This window comes from Osmia lignaria, chromosome 1 (assembly GCF_051020975.1).
Source record: "Osmia lignaria lignaria isolate PbOS001 chromosome 1, iyOsmLign1, whole genome shotgun sequence".
Taxonomy (NCBI): Eukaryota; Metazoa; Arthropoda; class Insecta; order Hymenoptera; family Megachilidae; genus Osmia; species Osmia lignaria.
The window spans coordinates 12,321,132-12,347,610 of NC_135032.1; the positions used below are offsets into that span (position 1 = coordinate 12,321,132).

At 43.5% G+C, this 26,479-nt stretch overlaps 2 protein-coding genes across 4 annotated transcripts in view; one reads left to right on the plus strand and one right to left on the minus strand.

The window, feature by feature from the left end:
• LOC117606333 (uncharacterized) overlaps positions 1-19,555 on the plus strand; it is a 49,151-nt gene extending 29,596 nt beyond the window's left edge. For both annotated transcript variants that reach the window (XM_034328684.2, XM_034328685.2), the window contains exons 4-14: positions 6,300-6,449; positions 7,948-8,142; positions 8,744-8,829; positions 9,085-9,281; positions 9,345-9,462; positions 9,715-9,954; positions 11,337-11,494; positions 15,055-15,170; positions 15,244-15,454; positions 16,156-16,647; positions 17,003-19,555. In XM_034328684.2, the coding sequence (XP_034184575.2) occupies positions 6,300-6,449; positions 7,948-8,142; positions 8,744-8,829; positions 9,085-9,281; positions 9,345-9,462; positions 9,715-9,954; positions 11,337-11,494; positions 15,055-15,170; positions 15,244-15,454; positions 16,156-16,647; positions 17,003-19,097 (4,058 nt within the window). In that variant the 3' untranslated portion in view covers positions 19,098-19,555. The remainder of the gene's footprint in view (positions 1-6,299; positions 6,450-7,947; positions 8,143-8,743; positions 8,830-9,084; positions 9,282-9,344; positions 9,463-9,714; positions 9,955-11,336; positions 11,495-15,054; positions 15,171-15,243; positions 15,455-16,155; positions 16,648-17,002) is intronic.
• Positions 1-26,479, minus strand: part of Nlg3 (Neuroligin 3) — a 236,787-nt gene that overhangs the window by 205,836 nt on the left and 4,472 nt on the right. The window lies entirely within an intron of this gene.

Genomic DNA, 26,479 nt, shown 5'->3' on the forward strand with positions numbered 1-26,479 from the left:
ACATGGAGCATCTGTTGTATTTGCTCAACGAGAACCGAAGTGAAACACCCGTTGTAATCGAGTTGCTTTGACGACGAAACGAATGCGTCGGTCAACTAGAGGATTTCGCGGTCCATTGAGAAAACGTCTTGCTCGAAGCGTTCTGCACACGGGCTTCGAGAATCGGTAGTTACCCGAAGGTGCTCACGGTTCTGCATAAAAGATGCATACCATTTGGCCGGCCAGCTCGCATGCGAAGTCGAATGGCGACGGATTTCCAGCGGCTCCAAAGTGAATGGTCGAGAAGCCTTCAAAGGAGCCATAATTCTTTGAGATGAAAATGCGGAGACGAATGTAATATGACGTTGCGTCCGTACAAGCCGTCTGTGCATCTTTTTCAAGGAAGAGAGAGAGAGAGAGAGAAAAGGAAAAAAGAAAACGGAAACGGGAAAATTCCTTTTTACTTTCTACTCGGCTCGGCCTGCATCGTGAAAGATGTAACCTTATTATACCGTACGGACGGTCCTTTGCAATTGAAACAGGCCGTTTGTACTTTTGCAGTGCATTTGAGATGCACAGGGAGGATTTTTAGGTCGTTCGTTTGCTAAAATGATCCTCGGATTATTCCGTGGGACAGCGTGTGTGCGTGGATCGAAATTGCATCGGTTCGAGTTTTCTCGTTTAAATTCTGAATTTTCCTTTCGCGTGAAATTGTACAACGCGACGGGGCAAGGAATGGAAATAGTTCATTTACATACGAAAAACAGGGAAACCCTGGGTGGCAGCATTATTGATTGGAAGGATAGATGTGGGTGTTGAACCCTGAGAGGTATTGTTGAAAAGAAATGCGAAAGAAAATGCAATCGCTAGCTACCAGAATAAATTGAGTTTCAATGTTGTACGATACAAATGGTACCGTTACAATTGAAGTGGTATGTTTGGAATACCATAGAAATGTAAAATGACTATATAATCTGATAAAGTGCTAACTCGTGTGCACACGTTTCATTTTCGAACGTATCTAAAATGCAATATACACGCGTTTAGGCTTTTATCTTAATTTCCACGAGCCTTTGTAGCCGAAGCACCTTAGTAGAATAGAGTTTCGGCGTTGAACTGTTAGCGTCGTGAAAGCATGCTCGATTAACGTTTCACCGTTACGGCCCTGAACTTGCTAGTAGCAGGCAACGAACCGCGAGAGTTTCCAGCGCCGGGGGTGATTGCCATGGAGGGGTGGAAACGCGGGGTTTCCACGTGCCTCTGTTACGGCATTTTCCAGCAACCGTTCAGCAGTTTCGCTTCTTTCGGATTTTCGTGCCACGACCGTCTCATAAAAAGCGGACGACACGACTTCGCACTTTGCCTGTGCGAAACGATACCGAGACGGGGAGAACTCGCGAAAGCGACTACTGTCTAGAAAAATGTAAACCCCAGTAAATTCATCTCGGCACGCGTGCGTCGCGATGCTCGTAAATTGAATCCGCTCTCAAATAAGTCTAATTCCGTAATATATGATTGACTTTTGCCACTTACGCGCCGCGCCAGTAGTACGAGTCAATGATACCAGCGGCAAGAGAACGTTTAATCGATTCGGAATCAACTTACCGTGGAATTTCTTGCTTGCATGCAAACACGGTGATCCTGAATCCATTTACGAGCAAGGTAACCGAAGTACGGACGCAAAAAAGCCAATCCCCGTAGAACGAAATCGGTTTTAATGGGAGAAAAACGTTCTCGAAGAACGAAGCAACGTTAATCCGCGTGTTACAATTACCATTTATCGCCCTGTGGATACACCTGGGTTTCACGGCTACACTGTAATTAAGTAATTTAATTCTCTTGCATATTTCACGTACAAACGAACGAAGAGTGGATGGACTAGCTGATAAAATACTTGCATGAAAATAATCGAGCGTAGCCAAAAGCTCTGCCGTCCCATGGGCGCGTAGTTAATCCATTAACTGTGGCAAATACAGAATAATAAGGTATCGCGTGATGTCCAAATTTTCTGTTTGTCATGCAAATGAAGGATGGATCACGACACAAGACGTGTAACGTAAAAACAACCATTCGCGTTATGTAATTTTCCAGCATTTCCTGCTTGTAATTACGTGTCCCTTCATTGGCAGTTTCAACAGCGGCTAGAAAAGGTGCCAGGAGATGTAAGCATTACTTGGACCGAAGTTGTTTGAGCAGAGTATGGATTGTAGAAACGGAATAGAGAACGAAATGGCATGTATAACGGCTTTCGCATTATCGTTTAACCCTCGACCCCTTTTGAACTCCTCGTCGGGGCTGCTCGAGTGAAAAAGTGGTTTCATGCTCGAAGAAATGTTTGCTCGTAGAATTCCAACTCGCATTACGACCCTTACCGCGAGCCAAATGAACTTTGGTTTCAGCGGTGTAACGCGTCGAAAACAACCCTCGAGTCTGCGTTACCACCCCTTTCATTACTACAAACCTCCTCTATTTTTTGTCAACACCACTGTCATAATCGTTTCAGTTTTATTAATCCTCTGTGCAAAAGTGTTTACTTGTCTAATCACCACTTAGCGTAATCATAATTTCTCTGCTGCTTTAATTCCAAGCCTTCTGAATCGATTTCCCGTGATGTTTATGGAATTCCAACAGTGGAAAGAGCAATGGTGCTGTACTTTCTCGTTTTAGCCTTTCCAATAAACGTTCTCGAGCGAGCGCTACGAGCATCGTATTATTCTCGCGTGAAATCAATTTCAGAGCACCAATAAGGGGTGTCTCTTAAAATTCGCGGAAATACGATGTGTGCCGACATCTGTTCGAGGGTGGTGCAACCCTTGTTGAGGAAAGTTTCGTGGCTCGGCCACAAGGTGGCAGATGCTTGCACGTTTTCCACCCACCACCCCTGTCCAAGGGAGACGGCAAGTCGCGTGCAACGACCTTATTGTTTCCGTCGAGACAGGATAGCAACGTTGTCGTCGATGTCGTCGACCCCGGATTCACCAGTGTCCTCGCGTGTTTCGAAACGGCCTGCAATTACAGGCTGCTAATTAAACGCGAATTCGTGCAAATTTCAAAGTCGTTCGTGGTCACCCACGATCGAATTACGAGTACATTAACGATTGAATGGTACACCAGCAGCGTCATAAATATTTATTTCACGCTAGTCAACGGGGGTTCATAAAAATGACAAAATGGTAAAAACCGAGCGCCAACCCTCTCGCACCATAAGGGTGCGGTTCGCTCGTAAATTAAAGGTTGATTTGTTTTACGCAGAAACGCTTGGTGACTCTGTCGATTCCCGCTCGTGAATTATTCCCCTTGCTTCAGGGATCGTAAGTTACACAAGCGGAAACATTCAACGACACCGAACGAAACGAGTACCCTGAACACCGCTGTTGTTACGATCGCCAGAATGGAACTTTTAATTTTACGAGCCACGCGCCTTTTACTTTGGCCGCCTGTCCTCGATTCAGAGTTATTGTTTTCGCGAGCGTTCAACACTTGCAGCTCGCTTCGCTTTTTGCCTCCTTGTTTCCTGGACATTGCGTGATACTTGTCGATTTCGAATGGAAAATTAGCGATGGTATTTTAATTATTTTTTAATTTAATCGGAGGTTTCATTTCGTACATTATAAGTCACGAATGAAATATATTACGATTCGTAAACACAAAGTGCGAGGAAAGAGGAAAAAGAATTCAATTTCACCAAACATTCATCTCACTGATCGAATTATACATTGAAATGGTTCGACGCTTTCCCTCTGAAAGCTGAAACGCTGTAACGTTATAGAACTTCAAGGGAGCCGGTGGAAACGAGATTTAAAGGTAAAATATGTTCGGTACACAGTGTCCGGTTTGCTCGATATCGTTTCGAGGTGCAGCAAAGTGTAGCAGGTGATATCTTTTTACAGCAACACGGACCGGCCATGTTGGTTCTTTTATTAGGATATAGATTCGTGTCAATTGATTTATAGCGGATGCGCTTCGATCTACGCTGGGATGCACCATCGTGCACAAACTACGCTTCCAAGATGAAAATATCCCCAGGCATGATTCGCCATACGTCAATTTCGCGCGGACATCGATCCACCTTTTAATTTTCATGGAAATTTCGTGCTGACCTCCGTCTATTCCTCTTCGTGATACGTTTTTCTCTCGCCTTTTTTCTATTTTCATTCGAAAAAGGGATATAGATGCTTTTTGCGATAGATAAATAAGTTAACGCGTTGATCAACAGAGTAAAACCAACCGTAACTAATAAAACAGACTATAATTTGGATTATTAGGGGTGGCGAGGGTTAATTAACGGAGGGGGGTGAGATAGTAGCGACCTCTTTTTAAGCCAGGCTATTTCAGAGGGAAACACGATAGAAAATAGGTCGATACGATCTTGTGGAAGCGGCTACATGGTGCATTTATTATTGGCCGAGTACCTTCCGTATGATCGCATCGACCTATATTTCTCATTGCGTTTTTACCGTCGCGAAATGGTTGCGATGAAAATGCATCCCGAGTGGTCGAGAAATCAACCCTGCACTTATCCTGGAGTAGCGTTAATGCACCTTGTACAATTTTAAAGCTATTTAAGCTTACAATCTTTTATTTTCTAGAGTACCCAAAGACATAATAACTTGCAAGTCGTGGACTCTTGTTTGGGTAAAATATCAGAGGGTTGTGAATACAAAGAATACACCCAGTACGTCCTCGAATATATGAACGCTTCTGTCATTTACTTAATACCATGCAAATACAAACTATAAAATTCATGATCTAGTGCAGAAATTCTGTGAGTAGTAAATTTTGCTGGTAAAAAAGGTAACAGAGGACGAGGCTCACCCCTTTCGGCAACAGTTTATTGAATTCATAGAATGACAAAGGCCATTTCGCGTAATGAAAGCGAACCGTTACGAGGAAGGAGCTCATAAACGAGCTGTACCATCTCTTCCCGGCAAATGATTCAATTTGACCCGTTAGAGGGTGCAATATTTCCCTGGTAGTCCATAAACCCGTTAACGCGTCGTCAACGAGGCTGATCATCCTCCCTCTTCCGTCCATTATTCCTTTCCTGTTTCCTTGTAGTATTTGTTCATTATCCTGGAGGACGTATTAGCGTATCAAATCCAGTGTAAGATATTAAAGGAAGTTAATTGGTGGAAGGAGGGGGACGGGATTAGTAATGCGCCCTTTCCCTTTCTCTCATTTTATAGGGGTTGAGATAACAGCGTATTCTCGAAATCACCCCATCAATTCTCTTCCCTTTAGGAAAGAAAAATAAGGGATTCGAGGTGATGAGTTCCAGCGGGATAACTGTTCCACTGGAAATTACTTAAATAGTTACCAACCCTTGATTTCGAGAAAACACTCGCCTTACGAAAAAGGATTCTAACTCAAACGAAAGCCCTGAAATGAAGTGTACAGTAAAAACCACTTCCATTAATACCTTCTTCAAACGAATTTCCTACGTTTATTTCGATTCAAGTTAAAAGAAGAAAGAATAAAAATACGAAATCGTGTAAAACAGAGTGATGGAGAGGGTGACAAAGTCGGTTGGTTCTAGTCTAATTTGTGGATCGTTCTCTAAAAAGAAACTACGTCGTCTATAGGACAGGAAGAGAAGAATTTATAGATACCCTAATACCGAAAACTCACAGCGAATAGTTGGCGAACGAGGGATGGCCGGCGTGGCAGGGGGATGATAAATTTCAGAACTGACCTGACTTCACGTGTACGTCGCCTCCCATAGGCAAACTTCGCTGATAATTTTTCGTTTGATGTAAATCAAAAACTCCAACTGGAATACTACCATCGAGATGTGAACATATCCGACTGGAAATAATAATTCACATATACGATGAAAATATTTTAAAATATTTCGTTTGTAGGATTATTTAACCCCGTGTAAAATTTGAACGACAAACGTTCCTTTGATTCGGTAACAATAAATGAACATTTAATTATTTCAATGAAACTGGATTATAAAGAAATCAATGATTTAATTCAATTCTGCAGCAAGTAAATTTGCTGCGGCACGAGTTTAATTATCCAATCAGCATTTCATCTACGGCTAACGAGGAAAAATTTCTTCCACCGTTTATTCATCGTTCGTACAATTTTGAACGAGTTCATGGAATGCTATCAATTATAATTAGTACAGCATTCTGTATTCATTTGATGCTGTTTCAATTATCAAACGCTTGCATTCAGATTTTAAAGTCTGCCCCGCGAATCCTTCGTTGCTCGCACAAAAAGCATTACAAATAAAGCAACAAGTATTTTTAAACGCGTATTATGAAAGAGGATTAAAAACTGCAATAATTGTAAAAATGCTTTCATCCTTTCAGGTCAGAAAACTCTGCGAAAATACCCTGTGATGGTATTTATTCATGGGGAGAGCTTTGAATGGAACAGCGGCAACCCCTATGACGGTACTATATTGGTAGCTTACGGTAACGTGGTCTTCGTCACTATCAACTTCCGCTTGGGTATCCTCGGTAAGTAGATTCAGACGTGTGGTCAGGCATACCGCGGTGGTACGTTTCGTTTGCAAAACCTCCAAAGAAAATCCTTTTCCGCTTTCAAACTATTTTTAATTCTAGAAAAGAATCTATAAAGGTAGAAGCACCGGAGGAATATCAAAGGGATTATAATCGTTCCGGATCTGAAATATCTTGGGGAAGGTGGAACAGGGCTTGCGCTGACGTCTCGATACGAATTTATGAAATCTTGCCGAACGTCAGCGACAGCAGCGTTGCATGAAATCAGGAATTCTGCTTCATTAACGTTCTCGCTTCGCTGCGCCATCGGTTTTTGATCTTCGACTAGCTTCTTTTTACTCCTCCCTTGCAGCTGCCTATCGATCCGTCATCCTCCATCGCTACGAGCCACTGTCGTTTCAACATCTTTTACAGTCTGCTCGTATAAATAACTCGACCAGAGCTCTTTGCTTTTACAGTTGAACTTCAGAACCTTTCGAGAAATTCTTATCGCCTTGGGTACGACCGAAGCTCGCGTAAATTCATGACCGAATGGATGCTCCGACAGTTATTGCAAAACTCGATGAGATTAGTATTTGTAGCGTAATTTTCTTACGCTACATTTCCTCCAATTTTCAATTCTCGGTTAAAACGTACGGTCCGGCATTTATCGTTCGACGGAAAAAGCGTAATTCATTAGTCCGTGGCAAGAAGTAAGCACGACGAGGGTGACCGTAAAATTTCGTCGGACGGGCAGGACGCGGGCATAACGCGGGAAAAGAAAAGTTCTTTTCCCAGGGAGAAAAAAAGGCTGGCGGTCGAGACAAAGGCGGCCTTTTTGCCCCCGAAACTTCCATCGATCCCCGCCATTCTCCCCTGGCCTGCTCTATTTTTTTCCACCTCCCATTCCCCTCGTAGCTCGCCGCTTTTGTAGCACCATTGCAGCGGGTACTCGTAACGACGAGCTTCCGCCTATCTTTTCCCTTGAAATGATAACGCGGCCTCCGCGCGCGATGCAAATGGACGGACGTCGGTGCGCGAGCTGCGCCGCTACATCCGACAAGTGGGGTGCTTTAAGAGGAACTGCTCGTCGAAAGAAAAAAGGAAGAAGAAGAAAAAAATGGGCAAGGGAAAGAAAGAAGAAACGGCCGCGAAACCATAATCATAAATTAGGTTAAAGTGCTAGGAAGGCGCTTAGTTAACTTCACCCTCCAACTCGGCTCCGTACACCGGTACTGCTTGCTAGCCAGTAGTCCGAGAGCGGATAACTTCAGTCCTTTGCAAAACAAGGGAGGAGAAATATGGCTGGGCAACGAGGATCGTAGGAATAAAAAAAAATAAAAATACAGCAGGGGCCTGTTTTACGTTTTTTACCTTTCCTTTTGGTGCAACGAGATCAGATCGTAAAACGAAACACGGTTCTTACCGCTTCAATGGGGATAATAATGAATAATAATAAGAGGGTTTACGGTTTCCATTTAGTCGGAGGGTAAAATTACATTGCTTTTTGATGCAGGTTTCTTAAGGCCAGGGACCAGAGACGACGCCGCCAGCAATTTCGGACTTCTCGATCAAATAGCTGCACTTCTTTGGCTCCGAGAGAACATCGCCGAGTTTGGGGGAGATCCGAACAGTATTACATTGGTCGGACACGGCACCGGTGCCATTTTTGCCAACCTGCTGCTTATCAGCCCCGTGGCTAATAAGAAAGGTAATGGTTATTGCTGGGTCGCATGTTTCCCACCGCTGCGATACCTGAATGCTAAAAGGACATTTCTAAGCGAGCATGTAACCTCCGGTTTCGTGAAACGGATACCAACTTTGTACTCGAGTTTCGATTTCAGAAAGAGCAAGCTTAGAATATTGTTTAACTAATCGGGAAGGTGAATTTTCCAGGGGATATTGAAGCGAGCGAAATAAGTAGTATAGGTCAAGCGCGGTCAGACGGGTCGTTCGAAATCGACAATCACAGTCGGGCAACATGAAACCTCAGCATTCCTGAATCGCAGGGATGACGTACACATAATTGAAGGATTCGTACGTTCTCTTGGGAGGCCATGATAAAGGAAAGAATAACCATTGTGAAGAAAAGATAGAAAGAAGGGGGAACGACGGTCATTTTTCACCTGTGCCACGGACCAAAGGGAACTTTTCTCGTCCGGCGGCAGGCACAATGCTCGGTGTCCGGTCAATAATTATATTGGCCAATGAAAAATAACCGGCCTTAATATTTTACCAGGCCAGGCAGCCGCTTGTCCAGCCCCGCCAGACGTAGGTTTATTAATCGTTCTTTCTTCGTCTGCTTTGTGCAGGTCTCTTTAAGCGGGCTATACTAATGTCTGGATCTGCGCTCAGCGCTGATGCTATTGGAAAGGCACCTCTACAAATTACGAAACAGGTAACGAAACATTTCGTTGGCGACGATCGTTTTCGAAATTACGGAACGGCGGCTATAAAAAAAGAGTGTCCACCGATCGATACATAGTCGATCGAGCCACGGGACAAAAACGAGCAGAGAGGAAACGTCGCGGTCGCGATTCGAGCCGGACCGGAAGAAATATCGTTTCTCGTCACCGGGACGAACAGCTACGATCGCGCGAGGCGTGGAGAACGTTCATTGCCCTGGTGAGAAATGGCTCGAATCATTTTTCAGGTGGCTCACGCTCTAAACTGTCCCACCACGACCGACAGCGATCTGGCGCTTTGTTTGCGTGCACAGGATGTGAACACACTACTGAACGTGAAGATCCACAAGCCGAACTATGTGCCAGCGTTCGCGCCGTTGATCGATAACGCGGTCATTCCGGACAAGCCTCTGAATTTAATGAAAAATCCTCAGCTGTTTGGCAGGTACGCTTCTGACGCGGTGAACCGGTGTCATTGACGTTGAATTATTTTTTTCTCTTGTATCAGATTCGATTTGATGTACGGGGTCACGGAATCGGAGAAGTTTCACGTTTTACCCCCGGTGGCTTTGTTGCACGGTATGCTGGACGGACAGAGGGATGAAGTTCTGAGGGAACACGCGAAGGTAGTGGTTGAAGATGATCTACCCTTATTATTAATTGCAATTCTTACGTTTCGCCGTTCGGTGAATTTTATGTTTTTCGCTCTTTCAAGCATAAGAAGTTGATTTACTGGAAAAGAAACGATCAGCTTAGCAAAGTGTTAAAAAGAAATGATAGTTTGAAGGGGAAGCATTCGTGCGTGCATCGATATTGAATTCAGCAGGATTCACGGAGCGTTCGGGTAATAAAGTGGTGCGATATTTCTTTGCTGGCAGGCAACGCACGAGTTGGAAGCCGAATTAATTCTGTCAAAGATTCTGGAACAATACGGCGATTTCTCGGCCGGCTTTACGAACGAGTACGCTTTGAAGAATCGGGATCTCGTCCTGGAGGCGATCTCCGATAGCGGCACCGTGGCACCATTAATAATGACCGCGAATTTACATTCACGGGCGAACCCGAAGAGTTACATGTACGTTTTCTCGCATCCGAAGGCGATGCAGGACTACTCCGGCGTAAGTACGTTTCCGTATACACGTTTCTTCACCGTACATCAATTTGCATAAAAATGCACTGGCTCAGGGCTGCGAGCTCTTTCTGGGACAATCGTAACAAATGAACTTTGCATGCCTTCGCGTACACCTTTCTCGCTTTACAATTTCCTCGCCGAGTCTCGGGTGTAACTTACCTTTAACCATTGTTTTATACATCTCGTATCATCGATTTGCAATCGCACGCTTTTCAAGTGCAATACTTTTCATTTTCATTCAAAAAGTTACTTATGAAAAGAAGGGACAGAAAGTAAGAAAAATGTTCGTGATTCGAATCCAGATCTCTTACGTACCGCGAAACTATTCTAACCCTTAGCAAACTCATGATCTTACACAACGCTGCTTCTTACTTCCCAACATTAAATCCGCGTCTCCGTCTCAAAGAAATCCACGATAATACAGTATCGCAGCACGCAGTGCAGTCTCCGTTGTGACCCGACGATTTCATCCGGGTCAAGGATCCGGAAGCTGGGTAGAAATATTAAGGTAGCGCATAAATCGCGACCGAGCTCCTCCCGTCCGTCGTGGAAACTGGAGCACGTACGATTAGACGCTGTACTTTGCATTTTATTCATTTTCTCAGAGCCGGATTCCTTAGCCGTCGTAGCAGGGAGCATGACCTACTGGCTATTCATTGTATTGGTGCTCGGGCGAGAGAAAAATCCCGGCTACGAACCCATTTGGAGCCAAGCCAACTATTTTTATCGTCGCTGCGTGCCGGCCTGTTACGCTGGCCACGGCTACACTGACTGGCGGTGTCGTTAAACCGAATGTAACAGCGTTCCTGGTTTTCAACTCGGGCTCACAGGGGTTGCACCACTGTTAGATATGAAATTTACGAACGCCGGGGCACTAGACGTTGTTCCACCGGCTATGGAACGCGAGATCGTTTAACCCCTATCACGGCCATTCGCTATAGTCGCGCTCTGAAAACCCTACGATCGCCGACAAATTGAGAGATTTGTTTCAACGATTAAGACACGCCGGCGAACCGAAACTTTTCAGTTTTAGTTTCAGCAGCGAAGCATTCGTTCCTAGATAACTTACTAATTTAAAAAAGGAAAAATTATAACACGGCGTACATCGACCCTAATCCTTGCTGATGGTTAGTAAAAGAGCAAAAACGTGTCCATCAAACGTATCGATTGTCCAGAAACAAATTGGCCAATGGATACAGTTACGATCACGTAGTTAGAGAGAAGGAAGTTAATAACAATGGTTCCCCGGAGAGGAGCACTCTTGACCGTTCTTCTGGTTGGTGAAATTTCGGCGACCAGGGCCGCGGGAAAGTTTGTTTCGATGGGAAAGTATGTATATATCATCGAGTGGCCTCGTTATGCTTGCAGCAACAACGCCAGCGCACGGTTCACGGCGAGGAGCTGCCCTATGTGCTGGGGGTGCCTCTTGACGGGAGTAAATACGACTTGCGTCGCAGATACAACATCGGCGAAACTCTCTTCTCCGAGGCTATGATGAACTGGTGGTGCAGTTTCGCTTACGTGGGGTGAGTTTTGTTTGCCTTCTACACGCACACTTTTCTACGTTCTCCACGAACAAAGGGTACTGCTTTCATTTTTTCAATTGAAAATGTACAAACTTTCGTACTGACCAGATACAATTAACGGAAACACGATAAAATTCGTCGAACGAGGAAAAGATTGATAGTCAGCTTTTATTAGAACGCTTACGATTTTTTGCGTTTAGACATCGATTGGATAAATTGAATGAATTGGATCGTAAAAAGATTACGAACAGCCCCACTTTACGTAAAAGCTCCTGCATCTTCTAATATATTTTTACGTATCAAATAAACGGTTTTATCGATTCGAACGTTTTCGCGCTTCGTCGCATTTTGTTTCCCTATATTTCGTATATTCCGCGATAACAATGAAATGGAAGCGGAAATAAAGTTACGGCCATGCGTTTGACGTAACAGCTTTATTTTTCAAGCGTCCCCTATAACTCGCGTGTAATCAGAACGCCTTTCCGTTCAACGTGCTACAACGTTTAATCCCGTTTAATAAGCTAGAGAGGCGACGTGCGCGCATTGTAAATAACAGAACTAATTGAACGGGGGTCGCGACCACTCCATGTAACTTGCGTTTTAATTATTGCGTCCCATTTAACGCGCACGCTTTAGTCATCGGAATTTATGCACAAAAGATCGAAATCCTTGTCTGAAAGGGAATAAAACAACAGAACTTCAGCTACTCCTTGCTCAAACTCGCGTACCCTCTTTCAACTTTCACTACCACCCTCGTACGTCAAGTACGCTTACAGTTGAGTACAAATGTGAGGGGTGAAAAAAGGAAAAGAAATGCAACTCTTATACGGAGAACTACCCAAGTGTTACACTCACTTATTAATGAAATTTTGCCAGCTTGTAGAGCTCGTCGAGCTGAACACGCCTATATCCCGTTTTGTGGGCAGACGGCTAATTGTTTAAAAGATATTAATAATTAAAGTTAGTTACTCCTTACATTCTGAAGTATGACAAACTCACACATACAACTCGCAATTTAGAGATACACGGTTCAAATTCTTGGTTCCCAACATTTTTTTTTTTTTTTTAATGATAATTTGTCTCTTTATGAATAACTATTACATAAAAATTATCATAAAAAAAAATTTAAAAAAAAAAAAAAAAAAATTGGGACACGAGGATTTGAACCGAGGACCTTTAGATTGCGAGTCATGTGTTTAACCACGGAGCGGGTCCATGACTCGCAATCTGAAGGTCGTAGGTTCAAATCCATGGTTCCCAAAATTTTTTTTTTTTTTTTTTTTAATAATTTTTATGTAATAGTTATCCAAAAAGAAACAAATTATCATTAAAAAAAAAACGTTTAATGAAAATTCAAGCAACCAGATATTGGAAAACCTAGCGTTCGTTTGTGATATTTTTTTTTTGATTGTCATTTTACGATAAAAGCTGACGAGGCTTTATAGAAATTTCGATGAAATAATCGATGGAATGTTCGAAACACGAGTGCAGAAACAATTTCGCGGTTGTACAAGTGCCACATGGGAAATGTCCCGCCTCTCTGAAAATTCATTATCAACCGACCGATGGAAAATAGACTGATGCGCTTTCAAACATGATCTTCAATTATCCACCCTCTGAATATTTATACTTTTTATCGTCGTTTGCCGGCGCATCCTCTAACGCGCGCTGCATAATTACATTTTCGAAAAGAGATCGGTCTGACTCAGCTTGCGTAGTACCTGTTTTCGCGAAAATTAATGGAAAGTTCGTGTTTCATAAACGAAACATCATACTTGTAGCTCTTTTTCTCGTGAAAACGCTTTTTTAACTAGTAAAAGAAGATGGAAAATTCGTCGAGAAATGTTCGTTTCAAGATGTCACATTTTAGTGGAGAAATAAATGTAAATGAAATTTTACCTTAAAATGTCTAATTCGTCATGTTTGTTCAACGATAAATATTAAAAAAACAGTGACAGGAAATATCTACAAATTTGCAATAAAATTCACTTTCGAAGGGAAAGATTTTTCACGTAGTTTATTTTTGAAAATAAAGTATCGCCGTAGGAAACGACGCCCGTTTGAAATAAAGTACGAGTACGATCCAGTTTCGTTCACGAGTTGCCCGCCAGCAATTTGACGCTCGTTATTCTCGGCATGCGGTATCAATGAATTAACGGTCCGATACGTCGACCATTTTAATTTTCTCGGTACAACCGGATTACCTATATATACAAATTGCTCGCAAATTTCATTTCCAATGAAAAGAGGGTCGGGGTAGTTGGTCGGGTTCCCCAGGTCTGGGCCAATCGATTCGCTTGTTTTATCTTCGGCAGCATGAAAATTCTCTCGTATTTCATCCGGCGCTCGCTCACGCGTCAGAAGATAATTTCGAAAACGAACTTCACCTCCGATATCTCGTGTAAGTCACGTTTTTTCCGTATCTCATCGATTTCGGATTCATTTTTTGCACCGTGCTGTTTTCTATGGACGATCATTTTCTATCGATTATTATTACTCTATTCACGAATCGAAAATTCTAAAAATCTTGAAACGTGTTAACAGATTTCTAGCCTGTTAAGTTCCTTTGGTCTCAGATAAGTGGAGGAACATAGGCTTCTTGTACTCTTCCGCTGGCAAGCGTCTTCTAGCTGATGGTTCAGCTCACTCAACCTCGGGACTCGAGGTTTTTTCTCAGAAACGAATGCATATGCATCGCGACACGTTGTTGGATCACGAGGAACTGGGTCGATCCAATTAAGCGAAACAAAGCTGTTTAATGCACGTGGCAACGAAAGGAGAGACCGACGTGTGTACCGTACACCTCGTGACACCGGCTGATCGATATCGCGCGTGTCACTCTGTCCTCCTCATAAGAATACATCAGCCCTGGTTACAGCGATGCAACCGGCTGCATAAACGGAGGGCGTGGCGCGTCGCTATGCAATTTCGCGACCGGAAACACGCTGCCCCTGTCCTTAGAAACATGTCGCTAATGAATGAAATGAAAGGTGGCATTCTGAAGTGGTTACTTCAGAGAATGGTGAAACGGAAATTGTATAATTAGGTTGATAAAGGGTATCAACATGGGGAAAGGTGTGCCATTAATATTATTTATAATTTGCGTCAATTAAATGCGCTAATAGAAGAAATGTCATTTGCAAACTGAACAGCATCGTCGACAAAGCCGTATTAAACTTTCAATAATACAATGCTATGGCACATGTCGTATAATTGTTTGATTTATTAAAATTCGTAGCTCGAACAAATAATTACGAGGTGTACATTCAGGTAGACGCGTCGTTTTCTGTTCAATTCCGTATTTGAATTAAACGTAACATCTGTATTTGCAACAGCTCGATACTACTAATTAAAGCAATTAAAAGCTACGCGGAGACCGACGCGGCAGCGTGAATTAAATTCAATTTCAAATTTCAATATAATTTCGTCTCTCCGCAACACTTCAAATTTCGGTCACCGATGTTTCCTGCAATTTGCAAGAATGCTTGCTATGCCGTTTACAGACGTGTTTCTGTGAAGTGTATTAGTCTAAAGGAATGCACCTTTTGTTTTTTAATTAGGAACCCAAACATCGCGAAACGGTACCCTTACCTGACGGACGGGTTGAAGGAATGGAGCCAGTACGAGATCGAATGGCCCGAATACGACCCGCACAATCAGACCTATCTAAATCTTAGTAAGTCTAAGAAATCTTTGATCCTTTCCCTGGAATTTTGAAACCCTTTAAATTACTTGTTCTATTGTCACAGCCATACCACCGAAAACAGGTTCGCACTACCGTTTGGAAGAGATGCAATTCTGGAACGAGCACCTGCCGAACATGCTTCGTCATCCGAGCAAAGACATTCTGCTGCCGATTCGACCGAAAGGGCCACGACCACAGATTCTCGACATTGCGGACGGAATTGGAAAATACGCGAACACAAGCGACAACAGGAACTATGAAACTCATGGTATCAGGTTCGTAAGGTGTTTCAAAAATAGATACTGAATCAAGAAGAAGAATGTTGCCTGGAAGAACTTTATCTCTAAATAAGCAGAGAAGAGTTTATTTGTAGGATAGAAACTAAAAAAATATTTTAACGAGAACAAATTAATTTAATCGCAGTTATATTAAATGCACATTGTTTTGTTTAATTCCAATTTTTATACGCAAAATGCTTGATGTCGACGGCTGCGTTAATTAAAAAATTAAAAATACTCATTTCTGCGCGCCTTTATGTCGGCACATACCAGGATTGTTTTTCACTTTGCACTGAATATTTAATGAAACGTCACTTGCACCCCATTGCATTCAACCCCTTCCTACCTACGTTTAAGCTGTCCGTATCGTGTCGGCTGAATGGAATTTATTCAACTCCAGCACGATAAAATGAAAGATTCGCGTTATCTGAAGTCTACCAATCAGGCTGGTGCACGTGAACGTTTTATAAAAAAGAAAATAATGAGTCCAACGTGGATAGGGTCAGCGCTCGCTGACTAATTAAATTTATAAAATATCACAGAGAAATTTTACAATTTAATTTATCTGCTTTAACTAAAACTTCCCCTTTTCCGGCAATTATCCACCCAGGATTTTCTTTCATCGCGATTCAAAGCCGCATCAAAATTGTAACAGTATCCATTTCCCTTTCCCAGCGCTTACCCATTCTGTTTTCCAGGTACCCAGGAAACGATCATCATTCAACAATGCCCACAGACACAGAGGAGCGATCAACAAGCCCAGACCCAAGAATCACGTCTCAGATAGAAAATGAAAACATTCCTCAGCCCAGTATACCAAAAAGTTCATCGGTGATCACTATGCTGACCGGTTTCGGCGTGATATTTCTATTGATCAACTTCACCGCGTTCCTCTATCTCTACTGCAAGAAGCAGGATGCTAAGACGAAAGGAGCTGGCCTGAAGAGACGGGTCAGCCAAAAGGAGGATCCGAAACGAGCGAAATCGGACAAATACGAGAACCACTATGGCGAGTTGGGTTACAAGAGCGACAGCAAGCCGGACCTGAACGATGTGATAAAGAACGACAAAGCGTACGACAACAACTCGAACTTTGGCAGACGTTCTAAACTGTCCAGACAAAATTCTGGCTCGACGATAGACACTCACATCAAGGTTAGGGAGTGGATACAGCAGGAGATCGTTCACAGGTTAGTAAAGATCCCGTTTCCTAGCACGAACTTTGACGTCAAGCGTTGCTCGATTGCTCGATCACGAACGAACTCGACCGTGCAACCAGTCCCTGTAATCTAATTAGCGGTTTCACTTAAAGACTCGTCGTCGCTTTGAGAACGCGCGCTGATTCATCGAAATCGACCGGTCCTCGTCCCAGCTGTTTTCACTCTATGATTCTGGTTCGACAGAATTTACTTAACGAAAAGTTTCCTTCGTCAAAGAGGATCGAACTGCTAGTAGAAAGTTGAGAACTCGATGATATCTAGATTTAAGTGAATTGCAAACTTCAGTGAATCAGAAACGAATGCATGTTCTTTTGTGTTTATAAAGGTGTTCGCCCAGGTTTTTGAGGAAGACTCGAGAAACCCTGCAGAAAGAGCATCAGGACAAGTTGACGAAGCAACAAGAGGAGGAGAAGAAGAGGATAGAGGAAGAATTGTTGAAGGAGAGAAAGGAGGAGCCGATTTACGACGAGAATCCCGCGCTGATCGTGCGTCCTGGCAAAAAGTCAAAGTTGCCGAAGGTATCTGTGGCCATCGACGCCACACCCGCGACCAGAACCGAATCGATTCTAAATCAAGTGCCTATCGAGTTGGCAAAAGGTGTCGAATCGTCGAACGAGACATTTGACAAGAGTATCGATTATCCTTTGGTCGATCAGCTGCAGATCGCTCCTCAGGTGGTCGTTATAGAGCACCATCACTCGAGAAGCGACCCGTTGCCCATGGAGAACGTGTTGAAGAGCGTGAAACCGAACTTCTCTACTCCCAGGATATACGAGTCCGATTCCGGAAGCGCTAGCAGCCTGTACGCAAAGATTAACCCAAAACTGAAGTCTCGATTGCCTCGACCAGAGCTCGGAATCAATCCCGAAGAATCTGTCGTTAATCAAACCGAGGATATCTATATGAACATGGGACCAAAACTGACCACGTTCGGCGTGAACAATCCTACTCCCGTTTGCGACATAAACGTAACCTGCAGAGAACCCATCGTTCAAAGGGAGTGCGTCAGTCCGGAGGAGGCTCTGAGGACTATCAAACGCAGGAACTATCCAAAGGTTCTTCCAGACATCGAGAAAAGACGGTCGCTACCAGCACCCAATAGCTTGTTCGTACCCAAACAGCATGCCAATTCGTTGAAGGACTACAGAAGCGGGCTGCATTCGTCCCCTTCGTCCCATCAACCACCCCAGCCACCCCCGAGGATGTTCGGTCCATCGAAGAGCTTGGACTTCGCGGAGGAGGGCGAGAATCAATACGAAACTGAACCAATTACCACTAACCTTCACGTCGGACCTCTGGTCAAGAAACAGGATTATACCGGGAAGAACAACTCCGATCCGAGTATCATCGATTCTCTGGACGAAAGGATCGATAGAGGGGCTAGGGCGCAGGCCGGCGGCAGCGTGGACACGATCTACTCGAACCCCATGTGTCCTGTCCACGGGATGGGTCAACCGATTTCCCAGAGCGTGGACAAGAACTTGGGAAAGCCTGCTGCTCTACTCGAGTCCGGAATCGGTAATCCCAACTGGTACAAGTCGTCTCCGGGTGGAAACGAGACTTCTATATCGACAGCGTCGTCCGAGCCACGGATCATTGACAGAGAAGTGGATAGGCAGCTTCAGTTCGGTGGCTCTAACTGGGATACCAGGGTCCCTGCGATGGAACCAAGGATCGTAATCACGCCTAGAGTAGGCAATCTCTTAGGACAAGCGAATCAGAACTTGAGCCAGAACGTGGTAAACCTGGCGAATGTACCTTCCAACGACAGAATGGATCAGGAATCCAAAATTAGTGCCTTACCTGACTTAACTACGAATACAGGCAACAAGTCTAACACCAATTCAATGGAGCAATTACAGTCGGACTTACCACTAGCCTCTCTAGACGTCAGGGTACCTAGCATGAATGCAGAAAGGAAAGAACCACGAATAATAATCACGCCGAGGGACACCAAAGGACCATCGTCGAATCTGAAGCAACCCAAGATCATCATCAAACCAACATCCAGTCTGCAAAGGAGCAGAGATCACAGGAACATCCCTAAAGTGTCAGCCATTCCTTCGCCAGAAGCTCAGAGCTGTCAAAGCATCGACAGAGACAAGTTGGCCGAGCAAAGAGAGAAGCCTCCGTTGAAAGAGAAGCCGAAGATTACGAGGATACCCTCGTTCTCCAGGCGCAAAGATGAGCTCTCGAGCGGAATCGAGGGGCCATCCGCAGCTACCTACCCGGAGAAGGCTGAAATCGTGCAGAGGGTGGAAGCGGTGACCAGTAAAGTAGCGAATGTAACTGGCGACGGAAAGTCGAGCATTCCGACGTTGCTGAGAAAAGAGGCCGAGAAGTCTTCTAGCACTGACTCGTCCAACAACGGCAACTCCAACACCGGGACGATCAAGAAGAAACCGATGAACAGAAATTAACCCAAACAACTTAACTTTGCTCCTTAATTTGTCTGTACCTTGAAATACCAAGGACTGTTAGACATGATGCCAGCTGATTGGACTTTACAATGAACAGTATGTGCCTTCACATCGTGTAAATATAATTTTTGATAATTCTATTTGTAGCAATTAAGATAGCTCATTTCCAATTTCAATGGGAATGCTAATTTTGATATTTCATTTTCACCGAGCCTCTGTATATTAAGGAAGCTATTTGTATACTTTTCATTCATCAATTATTACATTATTTAAGACTGTACTCAAACATGCATTAGGTAGTAAAAGCACACTTCTACCATTTATTCCCCGTTTTTATCACTTTGACAGACTGAATTCTCAATCGTACCTTCTTAAAATGTGATTTCATTTTTTACGTTTATCCGTGGAGCTTGTAAGCGAAGTTGATAAATAAACGATTTTCATATTATTTCTCCCACAGAGAAGCAAGAGCCGAAAAGTGTTTCGAATAAAGTGTCGCGGCTAGTCTTCGGTTATCATTTTTCAGTAGGCGGCTGGCGCGCCATTTATCTTGCAACTTTACCTTTATCCGAGGGGAACTTTATTATTAAGTAAAACAAAGTCTATAAGTCATAGCGTAGCTGGTGGTGGAGTTGTCTGAAGAGAGAGGAGATGGTGAAAACGGCCAGCGACTTCACCACTTTTCGTTCTTACACCGTTCGTTCTCGAATCGAATTGATTCTCCAAGTTCGCAGTCGGGTAATGCGATTTCCCTGCCGACTGATAAAGAAAACTTCATTTTCTCCGGTGTCTTGTCCAGCCTTTCCCATGATTACGTGCCTGACCCACTCTGTCTATCCACAATTGAAAGGTGGAATTGTCTCTGTGAAGAATGTGCCAGAATGGGGTTCGCTTTTTATCGGAGGATTAAATGAAAATTCGTCGAGATCCAATGAATATTGTACAGAAAATTTCACCAACGATTTAGCACCATTACGTTTTTCGGTGAGAAAATATATTTTTTCCAGGAATGTTCACGAAACACCATAGAAAACATTTGTATAGCCGACAGGAGGTACACAGTTTTTTTCGATGAACGTTCGATTCCAGCGTTACGGCGGTGAAGTTTAATCGATGAATATTGTTTGCTCGTATTAATACCATTGCAACTAATACCTCGTTTTTATTTCACTTTTTGCCCCAATACGTTTACAGGATCGCGTTTTGTTATTGCCAGCGAATCAATCGACGCGTTTCAACGATACTCGATTGAAATATCGTTGCTGGTACAGGCGCGAGAATATTGTCTCATAAAACGTGTATCGGTGTTGAAACAATGGGGCTTACAAGTGAATCGGTGACGTTTACGAGACCCTTTATCGAGCCAAGTGTGCAAATATCGACCCTTTGTCATATTCGTCGGGAAGATATACACGAGCTGACGGTATAAATAGCGGAGATTTTTCAAGGTTCGACTTCATGTTGCGAAAAAACGATGCTAACCACTAAATTTCTCTTTGTTTCGTAAATGCATTTGCAAATTGAACAACTATATTCCAATTCCCTTCCAACTGGGTTGAAATCCGTGGAATCCAATGAATTCGCTGTACCTACAATCTGTTCTATCAAACGCATCATTTTGAGGAGGAAAATTGATCGTGTATTGTCGTTTATTGCCAGAATTGTAGAAATTTTGTATTCAAGAGGCTTTGAAATGAAATTTCTGTTCTCCCAAATCTAGCTGCGGATTACAACATGCTAATACGATTAACCATCCTACAAGGCACAACTAATTAGCTGGATTACACCGTAATCTATAATGTAGCAATCAGTATAATACTGAATATAGCATAATAGACGACGATCAATCGATCTGAATCAAAGTAATATAATTTCTCGAGAATTATTGGAACTTTATTGTAAGCTCTGATTATTATTATATAGGATGCGAGCAATATCATTTCGATAACACGTATCTGAGAATTCTGGATGATACATTGTTTGCTTCTCCACGTGTACTGTACAGGAATTGATCGAAGGAGAAGCGACGAAAATCCGGAGCTTCGGTAGAATACCAATTCGAGGTACCGAGGATCGGACGAACTCTCGATTTGCCAACGTAATGGCGTGGATTTGATAAATTTCCTCGACGTTAATGGCAAGAGCCACGTGGTATTCACGAGCTAAGTTTCCGTCCGCTTGTGAGCTAGCACGTTTGTTACACTTTCCGTTCAGCAGACATTCAAAAAGTTACTTCGAAAGCATTTCGGTACTTCGAATTGTCTATAAAATTATTCGACGTTGTATCGCGTTCTTTGAAATTAATTGCAATTACGTTAGCAGCTGGTGACAATTCGAAAAGGAGAGCAGAGTGGATGATGGAAAATCGTGCGTGTGTCTGTTGCACGAAATGCACGTAAGTTCCATACACTCGCGATGCTGTAGCGCGAAAATGTGTCTATAGGCAACGTCGAGCCAATTTGCATTGCTAAACGTCGTTTCACATTCGATTCGCTGTCACTTCCTTCGTGTTCGATGTTTGCACGCGCAGAAATGTATGTCCTCGAAGCTAGAAGGGCGCCCTTGCTCGGTGAAATTCGCAGGGAAAATGTCTATGGGTTTCACCAACGTTTCGTGAAATTATTTATAAACGGTGTTACGTTTTTAAAACGCCTGAAAGCGAGGAGAAATCTGTTCGCGGAATTTATTTTGCACTCGAGTCTTGGATTTTTTATTCTCAACATTGTGCGGTGAGAAATGAAAAGGATATTACCGTGGAATTTCAATCAGTGTGAAAATACAGCGGAGAGTTATATTTTCTGCATAAATACCAACAGAGTGTAAAGCGTTATTATAGGTACTAAAAAAATTTAAAAAAAAAAACAATTGGCACGACATTATTAAAGAAAGCGGTATTCATATTTCGCGGATAAACGCAAAGGTAAACTGCTTCCTGTAAATTCAACGGGGAATTAAACTCTTTCCACCCTTGTAGATAAACCCCAGCCGAAAAAAGCTTGCTTCCTCAGAAAGCAACACGAATAACGTGTATGCCACGAGTTATGAGGGTTAGTCATAAAGTAATACAATAGTATCTGCCTTTGTTATAAAAGGTTTATTCAAGCTGAACGCGTATCATGCTGGACGAAAAGCTTGTATATTAAACTATACGGCTTTGTGAAAAACGTGGGACATTTATTAACAAATCCCTAAAAAATACAACATCACGATGTATCAACCCTTTAAAATTCCCTGAAATATCAGGAATACTCGTTTCACTGCGAACCAATGAGACGTAAAAATGGTGTACCCTATCGAGCACAGTATTAAACAACGAGAAACCCGCCACGAAGCTTGGCTCACGACAAACGATCCGATAATGAGGGGTCCATTCGTTCGTTCGCGTCAGTGGCCAGCAAATAGCCGGACAATTCGTAGAACGACTGGTTCGTTGACAATGAAACGAGGTCGAGAGTGGAGGATTGGAAGGGTGCACCGTGCAGAGCGGGTAAAGTCTGGAAACAGAGAAACAGGAAACGGCGAGAACTGAACCGAACGATTACCAAGCATTAGTTACCGAGAGCGTAACGCAGTTTCTGGGCACAGCAGTTTGGAAAGCCGTAATTGCAAGACAACCCCCGTCGGTTGACGGGGTTGGATTACCAGCAACGAGTGCTTACGCGACATCGTGAAACCGTCGTCCAGTCAGCTTGACGAACACGACACCCATCGTCCGGATGATGTACGATTGGAAACGGCGAACAGATACAGCTCCGCTGGCTGCCGGACGATTAAGGGATGAATTATTCGAGAAAAAAGGCAGAATTCGAGGGATGCGGCGAAGCTACATATCCAGGACTTCCCCAAATAAATCTCTCCATCGTATCGCTCTCTGACGTCCAAGAAAAGAAACAGCACACGATAAATAGTAATCAGATGAATTTTTCGGAATTTCGATGCTTAGACGAGCGGAAGCTGAAACCAGGAGATCCCGTGTACGAATTAAAACGAAACAAGATTTATAGTTTCTTTCGTAGAACGTCGAAGACTTGCTTCCGAACGGTACAAACTAGCAACCAAGCAACATTTGTTTCCTTATGAATAATTCGATGAATCAGAACACTGGAATAATTCATGACGCGTGCCTTCGTCCTGCGTCTGCTTAAGGATATCGTGGATTTATAGAAGTGTCTTGAAACTCGGTCGTTTCACCGACAAACAATCTGACGTGTCGCCTTTGTCGCGACGCGTGCAGCTGCCTTTAAAACTCGGACTAATATCGTGGCCCGTTATCCTGGAACGTGGTTTGTCCGATGGCAAATAAAATTGGAAAAAGATGAGCGCTCGTTTGGAGCGACGAGCTAGGAATGACTGATTGCCTGTATCTCTCGAGAGAGAGACAGTGTTTGCATGCGTTGGAATCGTTGATCATTTTCAAAAGAACAGGATAGATAAAACCGACTAATTGTTGCTACAACTTAATCTGAAATAATATGTTGTTTAACTGTTCACTCATCCGTCAGAAGGAGATGAATAGCAATAAATGTTTTATAAATCTTTGCTTTTAACAGTATACATGTCAAAAGGAAAATTGGATGAAACCTACTCGTATATGTAATGAAGATTTATGGAAATTTAACTCACACCTAACTTGGTCTAATGCAATTGTAACTTAAACGCAAACAACTTCCTCTCCGGAGCAGAACTGGAGAACTTCTGCCCAACGTCACACGGACGCTAGGGTTGCCCTCGGTTGCTTAGGGCAGCTTTCCCTTCATAACATATGAAAACGGTCTGATCATATAACGGCTGACTAGCCACTCTGTACATGTATATATTTCATATTTCTGGCGAAGGTACAGGAAGATGAGAAATGAACAGACGGTAGACAGCAAAGGGTACGGGAATCAGACAGAAACTGAACTTCAACAGACCCTCATTTAATCAAATAACATTTACTCGCCTTCTAAGTTGTACTATTCATCTTCAATTGCACCTCAAGACTAAAATTAACGCACATACGCACGAACGTACAATTACGTGTAATATTCGTGCAAATGTGAACGCGTTAAATTTAGCTGATGCATCAGCTCGACTGCAGACACAGTGATAGCGACTAGTAATTAGGATCATTCGATGCGCAAATCAACCCTTAAACAGCGCCGGTAACATTCGTCTCTTATTATCGCGTCCTCTGATGTCGAGGTAGTGCAAGCCTAATTTCCTGCCTTCGACCTGAGCCAATTAATAAATTTGTACCGCTTGGCTGGCCACAGTACAAGCTTCTGTCTCCGCCTCCGCTTCAAGAGCCACTATTGTTGTCGAGACAATGCAAGCCACTCGTTGGTTAGACTACCTAACTGTCCGTGGTAACGACCGAACGCGATGTCGGATTAATTAGATCTCAAAGCGAGAAGGCCTGAACTCTGTTTAATCAGACACGAATCCGGAGCGAACGCCGTTTGGATGACGTTAATCGAAAAATACTCGACGATCACCGGCAGAAGCTCAGACACCTCGCCAGCTTTTATCGACAGAATTTCGTAATTTCTTCGGGAAGAAATCTCTGCCGTCGTTAGATACCACTTTCGAATCAGCTTTCCCGGTGAATTCGTGAAATAACCGTTCACCTCTTCAGATGGGGGTTCGTCGTTAATCATTAGAGTCTCGACTGAAACGTAGCGAAACGTAATTTTGCAGATTACGAGAATTTGCAGTATCTGTTGAAATGATATATCAGATACCATGTTGCCGGTTGTTCGACAGACTAAGAGACGCAAGCGAAACAAACAAGAACAGTAGCAAAATTTCAACACAACTCTGATGCAGTCGGCTAAAGGAGCAAATAAGAAACAGAGCAGGTTTTGATAAGTGAACAAGAACGACAGGGAAATGGATCCAGCGAGGTAACAAGGTAAACGGTATGTCGAGAGAAACGAGTAAAGACAGGAGCAATAAGAAAGGGAAAATAGCTCAGACAAGACACTGTTAAAATGTTCATTACTGATTTACACATGAAAGCAAGCCGATCCCTTAGGAGCAACTAACAAGAGAATTTGCTGCGTTCATCTCGAGTGTTCCTCGAAAATCGCGATCTAATTTGCGCAACATGCTAAAGTTTAAACAATGTAAGCTTAGAATGTCGATTCAGCAAGGCAACGCGCTTTCTCAAGCTTCCCTGTAACGTGTACACACAAACCGATATACGCGTTCCTATTTTCCCCGTGCCTCTTTATTTTCACAGTCCATTATTCCTCGCGCGGAGAAGTCGGTGCAGGTAAAGAAAAAGAGCAGGAAGAAAAGTGCACGCGATTCAACGTCATGGTTCGCGGCGACGTGAATTCGATCACCGACGAAGCTCGATCTCTCCAGATCGTATTCCAGCCAAGTCGCCGCTGTTTCCAGCGACATATCCACAGGCGGTATCGATTATCGGATGTTCGAGTGATTAAATGCATCTGCGAGGCGTAACGTTTCAACCGAAGCTAAACGATCCGCTTTGCTCGTAAATCATGGAACACTGCGTTTCACTGCGTCCCTAGCTTTTCTTTTTTTTCCCCCTTTTCCCCTTAACATCACTGTGCTTCGAACACGCGATCAACTGAGAATTTTTCACTTCCTAATTAAGTGATATCGATTAGGTGTATCTGCGGTTTCCACTGAATACCGATCCAAATACGAGCCAGGATCGATCGTGTATTCACACTTCGATGCTGGCGACGGGCGTCAATCAACCCTTTTGCCACTCCGCCTAACGACGGATTACGGATACTCGAACGATTATCTGGTTCGTGTGCCCATTCCAAGGGCAATGCTATTCCGATAATTCTGTTAGGCCGAAGGTAAGACGAGAAGGACACAGATCGAATTGGGAAAGAAGGGGAGAGCGGAGTCTGCTAGTGGTTTTCTGGATATTCTTGGAAGATATGCGATTCGATAGTTTTCTTATTTCTAATGTCCATCGATATCGTCTACGAAGAAAATGCTTTTCTTCATCGGCCAGTGAAATTGCTCGGTATGGCGAGGCGTAAATTACGCGAAACCAGACAACAGAGTCCCCGTTTATCGGTCAGGATTCCCGAGTATCTGGACTGCAGGGCGTTTCTTCGCCGTCGTCGGGATTCCAGCGGTTCTTTCGCCCGGTAATTAATACAGAATGCAGGAAATCCTCCATACGGGGTCGAGGGCAGACGGTTGCAAAAAAAAGCGGGCCAGAAAGAAAGGAAAGAGGGCGAAAGAACGCGACGTGGCAATTCCGGAAACACGCTCCTCGTCTATCTATAATGAAATCTCCAGCAATATTTTCATCGTGGTGACTTGGCCAGGACCGCGGCGGTGCTGGAACCTGTTCGGACACTCTGAACCGAGCTAATGTTCCCCTTTGCCGTAATCCCGTCGCCTTT